The following is an 18,816-nucleotide window of genomic DNA, read 5'->3' as shown; positions in this document are numbered from 1 at the left end:
CCTAGGATTAAAAAAATCATTTACCAATTTCTCGCCGGAAAGTACTTCAAGCAGCGCCAGCAGCTTGGTGCCATCTCGGAGGTCGTATATTAGGTCGTCGATCCTCAACGGAGGTATGCGCTGGAACAAAAGTTGCTATTTAGATACTTACAATTATTTTAAACAAGTTTTTTTTAATTTAATCAAGACTAGATGACGCCCGCAACTCCGTTGCGCTAAAACTCGTTTATCGCGCGGGAACCGTGCATTTTTCTGGGACGAAAAGTATCCTATGTCCTTTCCCGGGACTTCAAGTATGTCCATGTCAAATTTCAGCCATATCGGTACAGTGGTTTAGGCGTAAAGAGGAACCAGACAGACAGACAGACACACTTTCGCATTTATCTATACTAATATTATAAAGCGGAAGAGTTTGTTAGTTTGTTTGTTTGTTTGAACGCGCTAATCTCAGGAACTACTGGTCCTATTTGAAAAATTATTTCAGTGTTAGATAGTCCATTTATCGAGGAAGGCTATAGGCTATATTTTATCACGCTAATACTAATAGAAGCGAAAAAATAGAGGAAAATGTGGAAAAAAACGGGAGGAAATTATTTGAAAGGGCTTATTTGAACGCGAACACGAGGTAGAGCATCATCCTTGTCTGACAATCCAAAAAACATGTAATGACCGCCGGCACCCGAAATCAAACCAAAATACAAACTACAACTTTATACAAACCAACAACTGAAAAACACACCCCAAGCCGGCCGGTCACCGTGGGGGAAGAAGACCACTACCCTCCAACAAATGTAACAAAATCAAACATAAACAAAACCAAACAGAAACGAAATGCAAGTTGCCTATATTTTTGTACGTTGAACACACGAACGCTGAGAACACCAGAAAGCTTACATGAGCTGGAGCTGGCTGTCCAAAATATTAACTGGGACATCCTGGGTATAAGCGAGATGCGAAGAGTAGGCGAAGGAATAGAGGAAAGGAGCCATTATGTCATGTTTTACAAAGGTGAAGTGGCTGGACATAGAGGAGTAGGCTTTATGATAAAGTCAAAACTCAAGAAACAAATTATTGGGTTTGAAGGCATATCTGACCGAATAGCAATAATCCATATAACCATACCGCAGCACACAAAACCGTGGACAATTATCCAAGTGTATTCACCGACAGAACAAGCAATTGTAACAGATATCGACAAGTTTTACAACAATCTTAGCGAAGTTACAGAAAAATACTCTGACAATAATATAGTAATCATGGGAGACTTTAATGCTCAAGTAGGCGTTCAAAAACCTGGAGAAGAAAATGTCATAGGAAAATTTGGAAAAGGAAATCGAAGCAAAAATGGCGAAAAACTGGTAGAGTTCCTGCTTGAACATAACCTAACACTTCTAAACTCCATATTCTGCAAAAAACCCAAATCTAAATGGACTTGGATATCCCCAGATGGAAAGGTCAGAAATGAAATAGACTATATCTTGTCAAACAAAGCAAAACTCTTCAGTGATACAAGCGTAATACAAAACCTCAACTTTAATACTAACCATCGTATGGTACGTTGTTGTTTACCTGCACAGATTCCAAGAAAACCTAGGCCAAGAATATTTCAAAGCAACCACCTACAGGTGGGCAGTAACGCGAAGGACCCAAATGACTCTACAGAGAAGCTTATAGAAATTGTTACCTCCAACAAGAAACTAAGCGAAAAATATGACAGAGTGGAAAGTAAACTCAAAAAACATACAAAAACAACAGATAAGAACAAAGTACCCTATATAAGTCAAGAAACTCTAAAACTTATTGAAAATAGAAAAAATCTAATAGCAAAAAAGGAGAAGGTAAACATTAAAGACATTTCGAACATAAGTAAACGCATCCGTGAAAACATGAGAAAAGATAGAAAAAATAGAAGAATAAAAACCCTAGAAAACCACATTGCCAAAACGGGAGGTACACGCAAAGCTCTCAAGGAGCTGCGAGAGAAGGGTAAAGAATGGATACCAAAATTAAGAGACAAAGATTTACCCACCACCACACGTAGTACGATTCTAAAAATTGCAACAGACTACTATCGCACTTTATATTCTAGGCAGCCAAATATAGAGTCACCTGTTAGAGAACCCAGACTGGAAAATACGGAAGAAGTACCACAAATACTAAAATCAGAGGTAGTAAATGCTATAAATAGCCAGAAAATGGAAAAATCACCAGGTCCAGATAAAATCCAAAATGAACTGATGCGAGGAACAGTCAGATGGACAGGGCATATGCTCCGTTGCAAACTTGATAAATGGAGCAAGCAAGTAACAGTCTGGTATCCAAGAGATGGTTCAAGGAGCCGTGGTCGCAAAGTGAGAAGATGGGAGGACAAATTAAAATGGACTTTGGGCCCCCTGTGGCCAAGAATTGCAACTGATAGAAAACAGTGGAAAGTGTTGGAGGAGGCCTATGCCATAAGGCACACCGAACGTAGAGACATTTTATAATCAGTGTTTAAACTAATGGGTACCCAGTTAGAAAAACTTTGAAGTTCGGAATAAAAGGCTTTATTATTATTATTATTATTATTTGAACGCGCTAATCTCAGGAACTACTGGTCCGATTTGAAAAAATATTTCAGTGTTAGATAGCCCAGTTATTGAAAAAGGCTATAGGCTATATTTTATCACACTAAGACTAAAAGGCGCGAAGAAATAGAGGAAAATGTGGAAAAAACGGGGAAAATTATTTGAAAGGGCTTATTTGAACGCATTAATCTCAGGAACTACTGGTCCGATTTGAAAAAATCTTTCAATGTTACATAGCCCAGTTATCGAGAAAGGCTATAGGTTATATTTTATCATGCTAAAATTAATAGGAGCGAAGAAATAGAGGAAAATGTGAAAAAAACGGGGGAAATTATTTGAAAGGGCTTATTTGAACGCGCTAATCTCAGAAACTACTGGTCCGATTTAAAAAATTCTTTAAGTGTTAGATAGCCCAGTTATCGAGGAAGGCTATAGGCTATATTTTATTACGATAAGACTAATAGGAGCGAAGAAATAGAGGAAAATGTGGAAAAAACGGGGGAAATTATTTGAAAGGGCTTATCTCACGAACTACAAGAGCATTTTTTCTGTTATTTGGATCAGATAAGAAGTAGACCACGTGAAGGATCATAGACTTTTTTTGTGGATAATATCTAATTTACGCGGGCGAAGTCGCGCGGAACGTCTAGTATCTAATATTAGTATGGATTAGTATGGATATGGGTTTTTAAATAACTTGGAAAGGATTTCAAGTTATTTAAAAATCCATATTTGCTAAAGGAAACCTACAATTTTTTTTATAATTTGAAAAAATTTTTACATAATATTCAAGATTTTTAACTAACTCCCAATGGAAGGTTACGAATATGTGAGGCATATTATATATTACATTTATACATTTAGTCTTGGTTAAAAAATACCTTTGATAAATGTGAATTGATCCAGTTAACAAACGTCTTTTTCTGTACTCTCTCCTGTTCATCTGTAACAAGGAAAAAATAAAATTAGTGGTAAGTAGATAATAAAGCCATTTAAGATCATCTTTTATCTTTAAACGAGCAATTTTTGTATATAAATATATACTTAATTGAAATCTCGGAATCGGCTCCAACGATTTTTATGAAATTTAGTATATAGGGGGTTTCGGGGGCGATAAATCGATCTAGCTATCAATCATTTTTATAAAATGTCATTTTATTCGTGTTTTATCGAATACCGAGCAAAGCTCGGTCAAATAGCTAGTTTCTCTTAATATGCATCCTGAAAATATTAAAAAATGTTGCAAGCAAGTTAAAGGTACAATGTTTTCTTATTTGAACGAAAGGACAATGTTTTCTTATTTAAACTAAAAATATAAATATAAGAGGAATAAGTAATAGCATATACTCGTATTATGACTGGTCATTAAAAATGATCAGACTGATTTTTATTTCATCGTTATCGCACCTTGAATTAATGTATATTTTTTAATTAGTATCGATTCTATAATGACCAATGTTTTTACATGCACAGCTTATCGTAAACTGCATCGTATATTATATGCATAGAGTTTTTTTGCCCTTTGAAATAGGATCACTCTACTCTCTAGTATAGTGTTTTTCAAACTGTGCCCCCTGTGACCCCCAGGGGGGTCGCGAAGCTTCTGTAGGGGGGTCGCCAAAGGTTAAAAGGATTATTTTATTTAAAAAAAAAGATTAAGGATGCAATTTAACAATACTTACTTCAAATATTAATACTTCAAAAATACATACATGATAAAAAAAGCCCAATGGGGGGGTCGTGAAATATTTTGTCATGTCAGGGGGTCGCGTCATAAATAAGTTTGAAAAACACTGCTCTAGTATGTCCAAACCTACCTACACGCTCTCAGTTTTGTGCCTTTTACTTTTGACTTCTGTGTTTATATGAGAATTGACCCAACGTCGTAAATTTGAAAAACGTAACTCTTTCAGTCCTGCTACTTCAGTGAACTCTATATAAGGGACTCATACACAGTACACACTCAAAAGTTTTTCTTAGTTCATATTAGGTATACCACTTAGTTTGGTAACACCCTATAGACGAATCTACTCACTAGTATTTCTACTAATTACTACCTAATTCATAGTTGCGTGAAAGGATTGGCAGCGAATCTAAAAACATTGGTGATTCATTGGCAGCAGCAGCCAAGTTCAGTGCACCGATAAAATGCATCTCCCGGCTCCTCTGCCAAGCTTTACAAATAAACACTTCATACTAATCTTTATTATTAGCTTAAACGAAATCAAGTGATTTACGGTTAAGGACGAACAATACGTTCTCGATTTGATTTGTAATGCTCATTAAAGTGCAGAATTTATCGCCAAACTAACTGGTAGAGTTGGACAAGATTTAGGTATATGGGTAGGTACTCTAGTATATTAATGTCAGGTAAATACACGAGTAAATTATGTCACGGTTTTATGATACTTATTATATGATATTATTATATACTTAAGTTTCGTAGCCTATAAATAATTTCGACGGTCTATATTAAAATATGTTTTTAAGAATATTATTATTAAACGAATCTTGGGGAAATTTCAATTTTAACTTTAAACATATTTGGACTTAAATTCCTACCTACATATTTTATTCCCAACTCTCAACTATCTTATAAAAGTAATGCTCTACCTAAAACTTAGTACCAGGCACTCGTATCTAAACCAATAAAAAGCATAGATCAATAAAAATGTCATTAATTGGAAATAAAAAGGGAGCTTTCGTGTTTGTTACTGCAATTGTCGCATGTTTATATTTTCGTGATGTAATAGTAACCCAATTCCATATATTTCGTGAGTGAAAACACTGTCAGTCAATAATGGGGACAATTTTGCATCATGTTACTGTTTACGTTGCTACCCGTAGAATTATTAGCCGTCATCGGCGAAGCTAATTAATGGTGTAATTGTTTTTCCTGGACCATGGAATACATTTTCACCGCAAGTTGAATATCATATTTTTATGCCCATGATAATCGAAACTTTGAAATGCGAAAGTGTTTGTCTGTTTGTTTGTCTTTTATTTTCCCGCTAAAACTAAATTAATATGCGGTATACAGATACTTGAAATTTCTGGAAAAACGATTGTCAACGTACGTAAAAAGATAGTATGCTAGTTAACGAATATCAGTGCAACCATAACAACACGAGTATAACTAGCCTAACATGAATACTTATCACAAACGAGAGATTAAAATATTTTATCCAGGATTAACTTTCACCTAGTTCTGAGTTCTTTAGTTTGTCTTTTAAACGCCTCCGATGAAATTCGATACCGTCGCGGGTGTACTTTGAAAGCATTAAACTTCTCGGAAGTTCCTGAAGCCCATCAATTGAGGCCGGTGGGGTGCCGGTGCCCGGTGGGCGTCACGCGAGGTACCACCTGACACGGGCAACGACCGATCTCCATCATTATGACAGTCGCCCATTTTCTTATCGTATTATATACTTTCCGAAACTTTGGTACCAGTTGATATGCATATAATTTTTTTGGTACCACCTGATATGCAATATAGATTTTTTGTTATTTTTCATAGTCCCCGCGTTTCACTTGACGTTAAAAACTATCCAAACGCTCAAAATAGGAGGCGTTTTGATCGTTTTTAAGTTTTAACGTCAAGTGGAACGTTTTAAATTACGTTATTCCATTGTTATTTTAATAAATTTTGCAAAATTACAATTAAATTGTGTAATTAGATACTTATTTAATTACTTAAAAATATGTTCTGCAATAACATTTTTATATTTATGCAAAGCAATTTTGATTTACAAAAACCTAACTTCAGAATCTAGTCAGAATCTAGACATCATTATTTCATAACTAAGTAGTAATACGCATTTTTATTAAAACTATTAATTTTAATGTTTTAAATAGTAACTAAAATGTATTCCCGTAGCGCGTAGCGTAGCGTGGCGTAGCATTGCGTAGCGCGTACCACTTTTTCAGACAGATTTTGATAATTAATAATTTACAACATATTGTTTAAAAATATATTTTTTAAACAGAAAGATAATGAACCTTTTTATAGTTGCCGCTTCGTGTTTACGGAAACGTTCTTTTGTAGAGGTACGATTAACGAATAAAATTACTGATGATCTCAATTCTCAAGTATCGACTAATAATAATAATTTTAGTGGTATTTTCGGCCAGAAAAAAGGTATATCTGATGGTATACTTTTATAATTAAATTTGAAATGAAATTAAAATTTGAAAATTTGTACAGGGTATTTTCAAATTGCGTTGCATATTTCCTAGTAGCTATTTAATGTACCTACGGCGAATGTCACGGTATGGTAAATGAATCGTATAGCGTAACCGATAACCGCAACTATCAGCATATGGCCGAAGTACCAAACCTTACTGGAAGTCTCACTTATAAACTATAGCCGTCGGCAAATTGCAATGTGCAATTATTTGCAACCTGGCGTTGAAATTAATTGATACATTGCCTTACATTAGAACGGTTAGGTCGAGTATCCTAAGCAGAAGTCAGGGGAAAAGTCAATGATATTCTACTTATACAGATATGTTACGTCCATACTATTTTCCGGCTTAAATGTCTTCCGAACAGTTATCAAATTCAAAATTGCACGCATTGACAAATTTGACAGATAAGTGAAACAAAAGATACGAAAAACCATTTACATAAAAGAGACAGTTCTATTTTTAAACGTAGAATCGTATCGCTGTCTCTTTCTTCGCCTGAGCTATGACCGATTCGATCGATCGATTTTTTCCAGATTGTTCGAAAAAATAATTGAAAATGTAAATAATCGAGGTATTTATTGCAATCAAGACATGTGGTAAGAGATTCCATGTGTTTTGTTTACTTTCGAGTCATAATTGGTACATTTTCGATACACGCACGACGTCATTCTCAATTTATTTAAGTAAGACAAGACGCAGCACGTTCGTGACTGCGCTCGATGCAAACTAAACAACAGACGGCCCAATTGGGCCGTATTTGAATATTCACAACGCGCGCGGTAGTAACATAATATCTGCTTTGAGTTTTTCATCATTGGGAAAAGTTATTTTCTCGGAAAACTTGATAGCGACTTTCTCTGGGAGTCTAAAGTATCTAAACACATAATAAACATCAAAATTGCCTCAATGATTAATGAAGAGTGAAGAGGTAACAGACAGACGGACCAACACAAATTTTTCACACCAGCACCACACGTTTCCACCACTGCTACTCCAGTAGACTCCAGAAGAGAGTCAACCAACCACGGAATCCCTTTGACGTCTCAAAGGCCTAGCATGGTAAAGCCCCATCTAATCCGAAGGCCCTAGCCCCTAACCCTCCCCGCTTCTTCACTCGCCGTCTCGCCAGTTGCCCACCAAATATCGAGCAAATGACATGCGTATTTGACCAAATTACCACTAGATGACGTTGTTCGTTGCGCCAACATTAGTTTATCGCGCGGGAACCGTACATTTTTCTGGGATAAATTGTATCATATTATGTTCTTTCCCGGGACTCAAAGTATCTCCATACCATATTTCAGTAAAATGGGTTCAGCATAATTGTATGCGTAAAGAGGTTTAAACAGACAGACAGACACACTTTCGCATTTATTATGTAAGTATTAAATACCATCCGACAACCTAAAATATTGGATTTAAACGTCTATACTTTTTGTTTTCTTTCATAAACGGGGGCGTAAGTTTTCGGGGTTCGGATTAAAGAGGTCCTACAGCTGTAGGTACATACATTTCATTCTATCTCCAATCTCTATATTTAAATATAGTGATAATAGTGATAAGTCTATTTTCGTAGCTGACATGTTTTTCTCTGAATTCGCAAGTGTGTTAGTAGTGACAAACAAGTTAAGTGATCGGGCAATTCACACAGCGCCAAGGTAGCGACTAGCGATGATGTCATGTATTGTGATTTGTGAGCCGTTTATCAATGGGTCGGGACCTGACTGATATTATAGGACATGGTGACGGTCATACTGTGTCAAGTGTAGGTAATTGTTGAGTACGGTCGACTTACGGATTCGACTATTTTATGCAATGAATGCAGAATCCATCAAATTCAATAATTTACTTAATGGATTCTGCATTTACCTCCATAGGTACAATATTAGAATTCTCATTTACGTAAAACAAACCTTTACAAAATTATAGTTTTTAGAAATGGACCAATGGAAGTTGATGAAATTATCTCAGATATTCTTATACTTTAAATAGGTAACAAAGACTACCTACTGATACTCCATGCGCGAGCTCCGAGGAATCAAGTCCTGACTCCTGAGTCCTGACAGTCTTGAGGCAACCCTCTATTATGCCAAAATGTACCTACCTACTAATGTAGGGAATGTACTACCGGAGTAGTTGATTCATAGGCAAATCACGGACCTACGTAATTTGGCCGCGTTCTGTCCTAGTTCTGTCAGATCCAGCCGTACTTATTCCCCGCGTTCCATTTAGCGTTAAAAACGATTAAAACGCTCAAAATGGGAGGCATTTTGATCGTTTTTAACGCTAAATAGAACGCGGGGTTAAATTGAATTTACATAATCGGACCAAATGACGTTGGTTCGTCAACTGACTATAAATTAAATTTCGTATATATTATAACTCCCCCTGGAACATTTTCAGCAATTCCTCGGAGCTCTCGGGCGGTGTAGTGCTCAATCGTGAGTCGTGACCACAGATTATAGAAGTAATAGGGATGATGACAAGGTCAAAGATTAGCGAATTTTGTTAATAAAATAAAGAAATCACGGTAAAAAATAAGTGTTCCCAAAATTTCACCTTGATAGCATTTGTATTTTTTTTTGTTATGCGCCTTTAAAGTTGGATATTCAAGTCGATTTTTTTTTTCAATTAAATTTCTTAATATTTGTATACAATTCGATAACTTATGCAATTAAAAGCAACTTTTGTTATGAAACCACTTACATAAACGCAATATTTAATATACCTGTCGAACAAAGTTGTCTCCCGATGCGTACAAACTACGAAAGACTGACGTCAGTCTTTCGTAGCACTTTGTATGGAGCGTTTCGGGCAGGTCTTTTTTATGAGATATTTGAATTGTCATATCTTGGTGAATTTTTAAGCTATCAGAGTCATTCTTTTAACGATGTTTCTATTTTTAAGTGTCCTTCAATTACCGATAGGAAAAAAAAATAGTCATCATGCCTAATCAAATTGATCTATTGGATGGTCAATTATAATTTTACGAGCACCTGATTTGACTGCCATTGCCGGCTATTCCAAGGTCATGCAGTTTTATTACACCTTTAACCTTGCTTACAGTTTCGTACACAAAATTGCACGCTAGAGGGCTACTGTAATTAGAGTAAATAAATTAGTATATTATATTTGATATTTATGAGTAGCCATAAACTAGGCTACATATTTACACGTAACTAGCTCAAAGGCAAAGCTAAATTAAAAAGTCAAACATGACTTAAAAAGTCAAATAGTTAACAAACTTAAATCCGTATCTGAGCAAGTTGGCCTAAAAATATAGAATGACAGATTATTACACTTTTGATCGCCTATTTAATGATTTTGTTTATAAGTACTACTATACTGTTTACCTGCTGGTTTAACATTGAACTTGGTTAGCGCGGTTTGACCTTCACTTCTAATTTTGTAGTGTCGTAATATACCTAGTTGGGTCATAATATAGATTTTAATTGAATATTTCAAATTGGGTCATATCAGAATTATTGTAAAAAGCTTATGAACTTAAAATTATTACTTACAAAAAAAAAGTAAATGAATGATTTATGTTTTGATCCAGGGTTGTCTAGCCCGAAAGGACGTATTTGCAAGCGGAAAAATAGCAGTGGATTTAATATATCTGACAGTTTTTTCTTCGTCATAACTCATAATATTTAATTTCTATTGTGAATTAAATACAGCAAAAGCATTCATTATCCTCTCAAGTATTTAAGTTGGTTTTCCTCGTAACAGTCAACAGAAGCGTCGCGCGCGTCTACTAAAATGACGAATTGCAATGAAAAATAATAATCTATGTAGGTACATATTCGAGTATACAGTAGTTTTCAGTTTATTCGAGATCTATTCAACCCAGAAAGTGCTAACAGAGTGCATTTTATTATGTAGGTGCGACATATCCATACTAATATTTTAAATGCGAAAGTAGGTAGGTATGTCTGTCTGTCGGTCTGACTGTCTGTTACCTCTTCACGTCCAAACCACTGAACCAATTTTGCTGAAATTTGGTATAAGTAAAGATACTTTGAGTCTCGGGACAGGATATAGGGATCAGGATAGTTTTTTAACTCGGAACAATGTACGTTTCTCACGTGATAAACTTTCGTAAGGGAGTAGCTGCTGGTATTTAATTAAGTTTAAATAATTCCTAAGTGTAAAGTGATATTTTAGTCCGTAATTGTTGTCACGGTGTGTCGGGGGACCGCCAACAGTGTATTTTGCATTTTGTATCGCCAAGTCACTGATTGTCTCGATTTGGTTCGCTGAAAATTGACCCTTAAACTATAATGTTATGTGAAATCAAACATCTACATTAGCGGTCCCCCGACACACCGTGACAACAATTATGGACTAAAATATCACTTTACACTTAGGAATTATTTAAACTTAATTTTAATTAATGTTTTTTAAACTTGTGTTGGTTATAGTGCAGAATAATTCCTATCAACAGGATCATATTATTATATCCAAACGAATACCATCTAGGAATGTCCTCTTGGATGAGGCCGTCAATATGAGTCCAAACATGAAACCTCCACTTTCGGTTCATATGGAGCTCGGCTTCTATAGAATCCAGGTGATGCTGCAGCAGCAGCATACATAAATTTATTAGTTATCTACGTCTTACTAGTCGCCGCAATTAAAATGAGCCCAAACACGAAACCATTGCTCTAAGTTGGTGAGGAGTTGGGTATCCTATTGATTACCAGGTGATGCTGCAGCACCAGGTCAACTTTCCTTTAATGTGTAAATATTCATAAATGTCACGAACTAGAATGCAATAAAGCCCACGAAACGACTGCAAGTTGCTAATCGGCCCTTCATGAACCAGATGAACCGCGATTTTTCAGCACGGAACAGGCTGATGATGATGAACTATAGCTAAGAACACTCTCAATTAAGTCAGCTTTCAAACAAAAAAAACTAGATCAAAATCGGTCCACCCATTTGGATGCTACGATGCCACATACAGACAGACAGACAGACAGACCGACAGACAGACAGACAGACAGACAGACCGACAGACAGACAGACCGACAGACAGACACGTCAAACTTATAACACCCCTCTTTTTTTGTCGGGGGTTAATAAAACAAAGGAGAATACTGTAGGTAGATAGCAGGCGCTTGTCAATTGTCAATTTGTTTGTGGACGAGGCCGACAGCTAGGGTGTTGACTGCTAGGCACCTAATCAAAGCCTTAAAATCTTTCTGGATATACGACGCTTCTATCTAAAAATGCGTGACTGGTGACATTTGTTTATCTCAAATTATATACGCATTGAACACAAAAATATGGCCAAAACTAAAACTCAAACTGGTTATTTCTACATGAAGCTCGCTATGTTGTTTAATGTTATGCCAAATTGCAGTGGCCTTGTACTGGTCAGACGGGAGAGGCGCGGTTAGGAGTCTAACATGGCGTTTCAACCTGTATGGGCCAAAGATTTATTACCCAAAAACATAAAGAATTAAACGTTATCGCCATCTCTATGCGGTTGATGGGCATTGGAAATTCAACGTTTTGTTTTGGTATGTAAGGTTGAATTTATGGCGCGGCAAGTTTCCAATTTATCCTGTTGGAAATCAGTAAACGTTTTAGTGGCTTGTTGTTGTGTTTTTTGTCTTTTGGAGGATCATACAATAATAAATAGTGTATTTGAAAAAACGACCTAAAACATAATTTATTTATATATAAACGTGCTTAAAGTGAATAAAACGTGTCTGAACTAAAAATTGTAAACAACCTTTTCATAGTTATTACTAAAAATATTGTTTTATGAAAATGAGGGACATCATCTAAAAAAAACAATAACAACGTTTAGTTATGAACAGCAAATGACAGAAGGCCCCATTCGTAGACATTTAACGATTATTTAACTTACATTAATGTGACAAATTCTATTTTCTGTTTTCTCCAATATTTTCTGTCAAACTCTTCCCTCTCTCTGGGTCCAGGGTGTGGCCATAATAGGTAATATTAACTTTAACGGTGTGGCCGTAAACTAATCAGGTAAGTAACTAAGTTTTGAATAGAAACCCTTATACTTGTTTTAGCCATGAATTTATCAGTAATTTGTTGCTGATGATCGTTGATCAGTTGTGTAATGTATCAAATTCCAGTGCACGGATATAAAATTTATTCACTTTCCGTTTCGGCGTGTTCACGTGCCAAAAACTTGTTTGATTAGTTTTTTCTCGAAGGTCAGGAGATGAAACGCCTAAGCCTTTCTGTTATAACTATTTTTTAATTCTACATTCATAGATTCTAATTTCTAAATAATAATTTTCGCTTTTCATAGATGACACAAGTTTAAGTATTTTGGCTGTTTGGAGCGTAACAATTTTCTTCCAGAACTCTACCAACATAGGCGAAGCTGCCACATCAATTTCGGTGGCGGGAGCCGATTTCATAAGTTCAGACAATCATAGATTGTAATAAGAATAACTAATATAGCAGAGCAAGCACAACACCGGGGAGGCAGCCGACATTCTGAGGAAGTGTTTATAAAGGAACTTACCAAGCGCATTGTTATTTATGGTAAGTACCATAGACATAATATATACTGTCGTAGTACTAAGTAAGTAGGTATAATATAAAATTATTATATCCTACGCACAATTTTCCTGCTGGATAGAGCATAGTAGAAATATTTCTAGCTTTATTATATTTAGATTAGGGGCTAAAATTATTAAACTTCATAAGCTATAAGGGAACTAAGCCTGCTAATCATAATGCTGTTGCCTTTGGCAAATTTTTATTACGTGAATAATTATTGTTTTGTATGATATGATGTACATGTAGAGTTATGAAAATCCTTATAGGTACGAAGTAACAGGGTTTATTTTTTCAAACGAACAGCTATATAGATTTTACGAACTGGTCTTATATTATTATGGTCAATACTGGAATCCAAATAAGACATAAAATGTACATTATTATGCGTATAAACTCGAGTCGCCGCCGAATACCTTACACGTAGAGTTGTTTTGGGCTGCACATGTAAAACATACCTAACTCTTTGAACTATAGACTCTTTGAAATACAGTATAGGCGTTGAGTCAGCGAATCAAAGTGCAATTGTTATTATGTAAATGTGTTTTTTTATTTAAAATGTAGATTAATTAATTTGGTGAATGTCCAAAGTTTAGTTTTCGAGACTTCAAACAATTAAGTGTGGCTGCGACTTGCGATACAATAATGCAAAATTACAAAAAAGAAAAACTAGTCCACGTAGTTTCGTATTGCAGATTGCTTCATAATTTTTATTAAGTACTGTATGTATATTTTGTATAAACGAAGGATTAAAATATTATTTAAGGATTTTATTGCATTAAAACTTAGAGATTTTATAGTTAATTCCTTCCCCTAACCTTTTATTTACTTATCAATTTAAATTCTGAACAAATCATTAAATTTGCATAACGACGACTTGTAAATACCAGTGCCAGCATTATCTTGTAATTAAGTAATATAAAGCTGATAATACCTACACTAGCCGTTTATTTATTACTAGAGATCACCCAATGGTCAAAGTTCGACCTTAGTTTCAACGACATTAGGACTACTACCTATATTTTGTAAAATATATTGAATTTATCATTTTTTTCAACTCTTTTCTCTGGGACTTAGCTGATCTCAGACTGGCCGTGTAAGCATTGTCTAATAGTATCTTAGATTCAATAAAAAAAAATATAATCCATTTTCAATTTGTCAACTTGTTGTTAACAGACTTCAACCATAAATAAAAGAGTACTAATTATAATTCGTATGTATAGGCTTGTCACTCAAAAATCTGTCATTTCTCATGTGTGTGTGTTGTAGTGTGTAAGGTTTTATTTGTTAAAAAAATGTATGATAAAAACATAATTTCAAAATAATACGTGGGTCACACTGAAAGTGTTTAGAACTAGCCAGTTAGAATTATTACTAATGAAAACTTTTTTTAAATTACAATTTTAGAACTCTTTGGTAACATAATCTGGTAGGTATATTACATTTATTTGTCGTTTGTTTTGGTGAATTGGCGGCAAATCTAAAACTCTTGTTACACGTGAAAATGAACTTAACGCGAGAAAATTTTCTGTTAATGATTTTTTATGACTTTCGTTGTGGGCATACTCAATAACAAAGCTTTGATAGGCTGCTATTACCATTTCATAATGAAGCCCCATCTCGTGTCACTATTTACAATTGGTTTAACGAGTTTAAACGTGGACGCAGCAATCTCACTGATGATCCGCGTGAGGGACGTCCTTTAACAGCGACTACTGAAGTTAATATTAGTGTTGTGCGACGCATGATAGAGGGAGATAAAAGAGTGACCAACCAGCAGATACGGGCAAGCCTAGGCATTGCTATGAGTCAAGTTCAAAAAATATTACATAAACATTTAGGCGTCAGGAAGCTTTGTACCAGATGCATTCCCCATACTTCAATCGACGACCAGAAACGCCTTTGCATGGACTGGTGTCGCCAAATAATAGATAAGTTCAACGGTGACTCAAATGCTGTATTTAACAACCTCACAGGTGATGAAAGCTGGATATATTGCTACTAACCCGAAACCAAAAGACAATCAGCTCAAGGGGTGTTTCCTTTCGAGGTTTGGCCAACTAAGGTAAAGAAAGGAAGAAGTCAAGGCGAAAAGATGATTGCCTCATTCTTTGGTCGGAAATGTAATTTTGCGACAGTTGTACTAGAAGATGAAAGGAAAGTTACTGCAGAATGGTATGTCAATCGCTGTATGCCTGTCGTCTTGGAAAAATTTCGACAGCAGCGCCCTCGAAGCAGGACACTCCTTCACCACAACAATGCTTCAGCGCACTCCGCGAGACGGACTCTTGAATATTTGACTATGGCACGTGTTGAGATATTGAGTCATACGCCATATAGTCCTGGCCTGGCGCCCTGCGGCTTTATTTATTCTCAAGAAATAAAGATAAAATTCGAGGTACTCGCTTTACGAGCCCTGAAGATGCGATGAAAGCGTACGAAAATGCCACAGATGAGACCCCTAAGGAAGACTGGGCTTTTTTCGGTGATTCCATCGAATGTGACGATGTGTAGAAAGGAACGGAGATTACTTCTAAAAACAATAAAAGTATTGTCAACTTTCTACATTAAGCCGTTTTTCATTTTCTAAACATTTTCAGTGTTACCTAGGTATTAGTTCGATGCACTCCTTCACCATATTATAAACTATAACTGTGCAAAATTTCATGCACCTACGTTTCCCCATTTTTCGTAAAAATGGTTACAAAGTTTTTCGTTCGCGTATTAATATTATGATACAAAAGTTACCTAACTTTTAAGTACCTACTTAATTAGAAAAATATACTTTTTTTATAGCAATAGCAACACTCTTTTGACATCTACCCCTTCGTTGTATCAGTACTCCTATGACATAAATTTTACAAAACAAAGATTTTCAATTTGCTTAAATTTAGTTTTACAATGTAAAAACTACATGTAACTGTGATTAATATTAATAAGTAATTAAAGTAAAAGACGTGTCAGAGTGCTGAAAATTTTAAGATTTTCATTGAAGAAAAAAAGTTAAACGCGAAAATATCACTGAAATTCTCGCGTTCACCTTTCCGATTCTGATCGCTCAATCGCCATAGTAGCAGGCAACTAAGCATTTGTTTTATACATTTTGTTTGTTAATTTTATTGTATAATGCAATCTGAAGTAGCCTGAGTAAGTATTATGTGGTAAGTATAATAAAACAACAATTTTACATAAACCTTATGATTACGTAAACAATGAACTGTCAAAGAAATCTTAGATATCATAATATAACGCGCCTAAAAATGATTAAACAACTTCTTAACCACTATGAGTGTTTTAATAAATTTCAAGGATTTACCTCGACTGCGTATAGATCCCATCATCAGATCACCACTTTCGCAATTGTTATACAAAATTTTGATTATATCCTATAGGATATAATCAAAATTTTTGTGTTGTTGTATACAACAACACAAGAATTTTAAAAATCTTGTGTTGTTGTATACAACAACACAAGAATTTTAAAAATCGGTCCACAAACTGCGATACCAATCATCAAAAATATCAGCTCCGATGCAAAATATCACGAAAAGTACCACTAATTGGGTTTTTGAATTTTTTTTTTTTGTGATAAATGGAAAGATCATATATAAGTTTTATAACAAAACTATTTTTTTTTTGCAATAATTAAAAAGTTATTTCAAAATAAAAATTAAATTTTAAATTCAGTACCGAAGATCCGCCGACAGCTCCCGAATAAACCCGAGCGCGTGTGACGTCACAATGTTAGTTTTTGCTCATTGTAGCATGTACTATTTAGTAATCTGTGGTAGCATACAGAGATATAATAATTAGTACAGTGTTTTGAGTTTTTATCTAGTAAATTCTGTTGGCATTGTTAAATAATCATGTCAAAACTCAAAAGTTATCGCTCTTGTTTTGTACCATTATGTACAAATACTACAAAAACAACTCCTGAAAAAATGTTTTTAAATGTTCCACAAGACGAAAAACGTCGAAAGAAATGGTTTCAAGCAGTGCACCGAGATTATTCAAAAACAAAATCAAATTTTTTTTTGTTGTGAAGATCATTTCGATGTAAGTATTCATAATAATATTACTTAATAATATTATTACATAATATTATAACTTTTCTTAATTTTTCATTGATAGTTAGAGTAACTGAGTAAGCTTTACTCCGAACTCGGTGTTCTGGACACACACGTCCTTTTAAAACACAAATACCATTCTTACGATTAAGTTGAACATAACCTATAGCTTTATCACCGTAACTCTCACGTGATGCTCTACAATTAATGAAATAATTATTAATTATATTTAATAGAGAATAAATACTTATTTTCATTTAGAATAGTATTTTTTAACAGACTTACCTTGATGCCTTAGCACCTCGAACTTCAGCAGAATTAAAACGAACGTCATTTTAAAAAAAATTAGTGATCATAAATATATCAACATCAGGAATATTATCCGATTTTGCTTTTATAAATCCTTTATCACACATAGTTAGTCGAAATAAACTTTTCAAATCGTTTTTCACTAATAAATTTGAGATATTTATATCAAGTCAAAGATAATAGCCATAAACACTGTACTATCATGAAATTGCTTTAACATTATGACGTCACAAGTATGGCGACCAATCATGGCGCGTTTACAGTCACGTGATTTTTATTTGAATTTTATCAATTTTTAATTGTTTATAATTAATTAAAAAAAATTTTTTTTCAAGTTTTTTGCATTAAAAATCAATATAATTAATAATAAAGTTTTAAAATACATAAAAAAAATCAATACTTTTTTTTTCAAAATCCCAATTGGGTCATAATGTGATGACCCATGGTATAATTATAATCGTGATGATGATGATTAATTAAATTGATATATTGGCTTATGCTTTCAGTGGTTTAAACAACTCAAAAATCCCCCAACATCGGATCCAGGGTATAACCTGGTGTGAATTGAATTAAACCCTATACAACACAAAAAGAATTTTGAAAATCGGACCACAAACGGCTGAATAGGTAATCGTTGAACATACAAAAAAAATACATACAGCCGAACATATTACCTCCTCCTTTTTGAAAGTCGGTCAAAAATATATATAAGAGACAATTGGTATGTATACTGTACGTAATAGGCTTGTCCCTAGTGTGTGTGTTGTTATATATTTACAAATTACAATACAAAATAACACTGTTATCCTGTTTTGTAAATGCATCGGGATTAAGTTTAAGTAATTGTTTTCGTTTAAAATTATTTAAAAAGCTAATAAAAAAGCGTATAAAAATCTGAGCACTAGCTACATTTAAAAAGTTACACTTACCTACTAATCTATTATCCAAACTAATATTATTAATATGAAAGTGTGTCTGTCTGTCTGTCTGTTACCTCTTCACGCCCAAACCTCTGAACCGATTTTGCTGAAATTTGGTATGGAGATATGTACTTTAAGTCCCGTTAAAGGACATAGGACGCTTTTTATCCCGGAAAAATGTACGGTTCCCGAACGATAAACGATTTTTGGCGC

The 18,816-nt window shown here is 34.6% G+C and overlaps 1 protein-coding gene across 8 annotated transcripts in view; it reads right to left on the bottom strand.

Annotated features, from left to right (window-relative positions):
• LOC121739928 (nesprin-1) overlaps window positions 1–18,816 on the bottom strand; it is a 164,886-nt gene that overhangs the window by 99,294 nt on the left and 46,776 nt on the right. For all 8 annotated transcript variants that reach the window (XM_042132546.1, XM_042132545.1, XM_042132547.1 and 5 more), the window contains 2 exons: window positions 3,449–3,510; window positions 25–120 (listed from right to left, as the gene is read on the bottom strand). In XM_042132546.1, the coding sequence (XP_041988480.1) occupies window positions 25–120; window positions 3,449–3,510 (158 nt within the window). The remainder of the gene's footprint in view (window positions 1–24; window positions 121–3,448; window positions 3,511–18,816) is intronic.

The sequence above is a fragment of the Aricia agestis genome, chromosome 2, assembly GCF_905147365.1.
Source record: "Aricia agestis chromosome 2, ilAriAges1.1, whole genome shotgun sequence".
Taxonomy (NCBI): domain Eukaryota; kingdom Metazoa; phylum Arthropoda; class Insecta; order Lepidoptera; family Lycaenidae; genus Aricia; species Aricia agestis.
The sequence above is the reverse complement of the archived record's forward strand: the minus strand, read 5'-3'. Positions and strand labels throughout refer to the sequence as shown.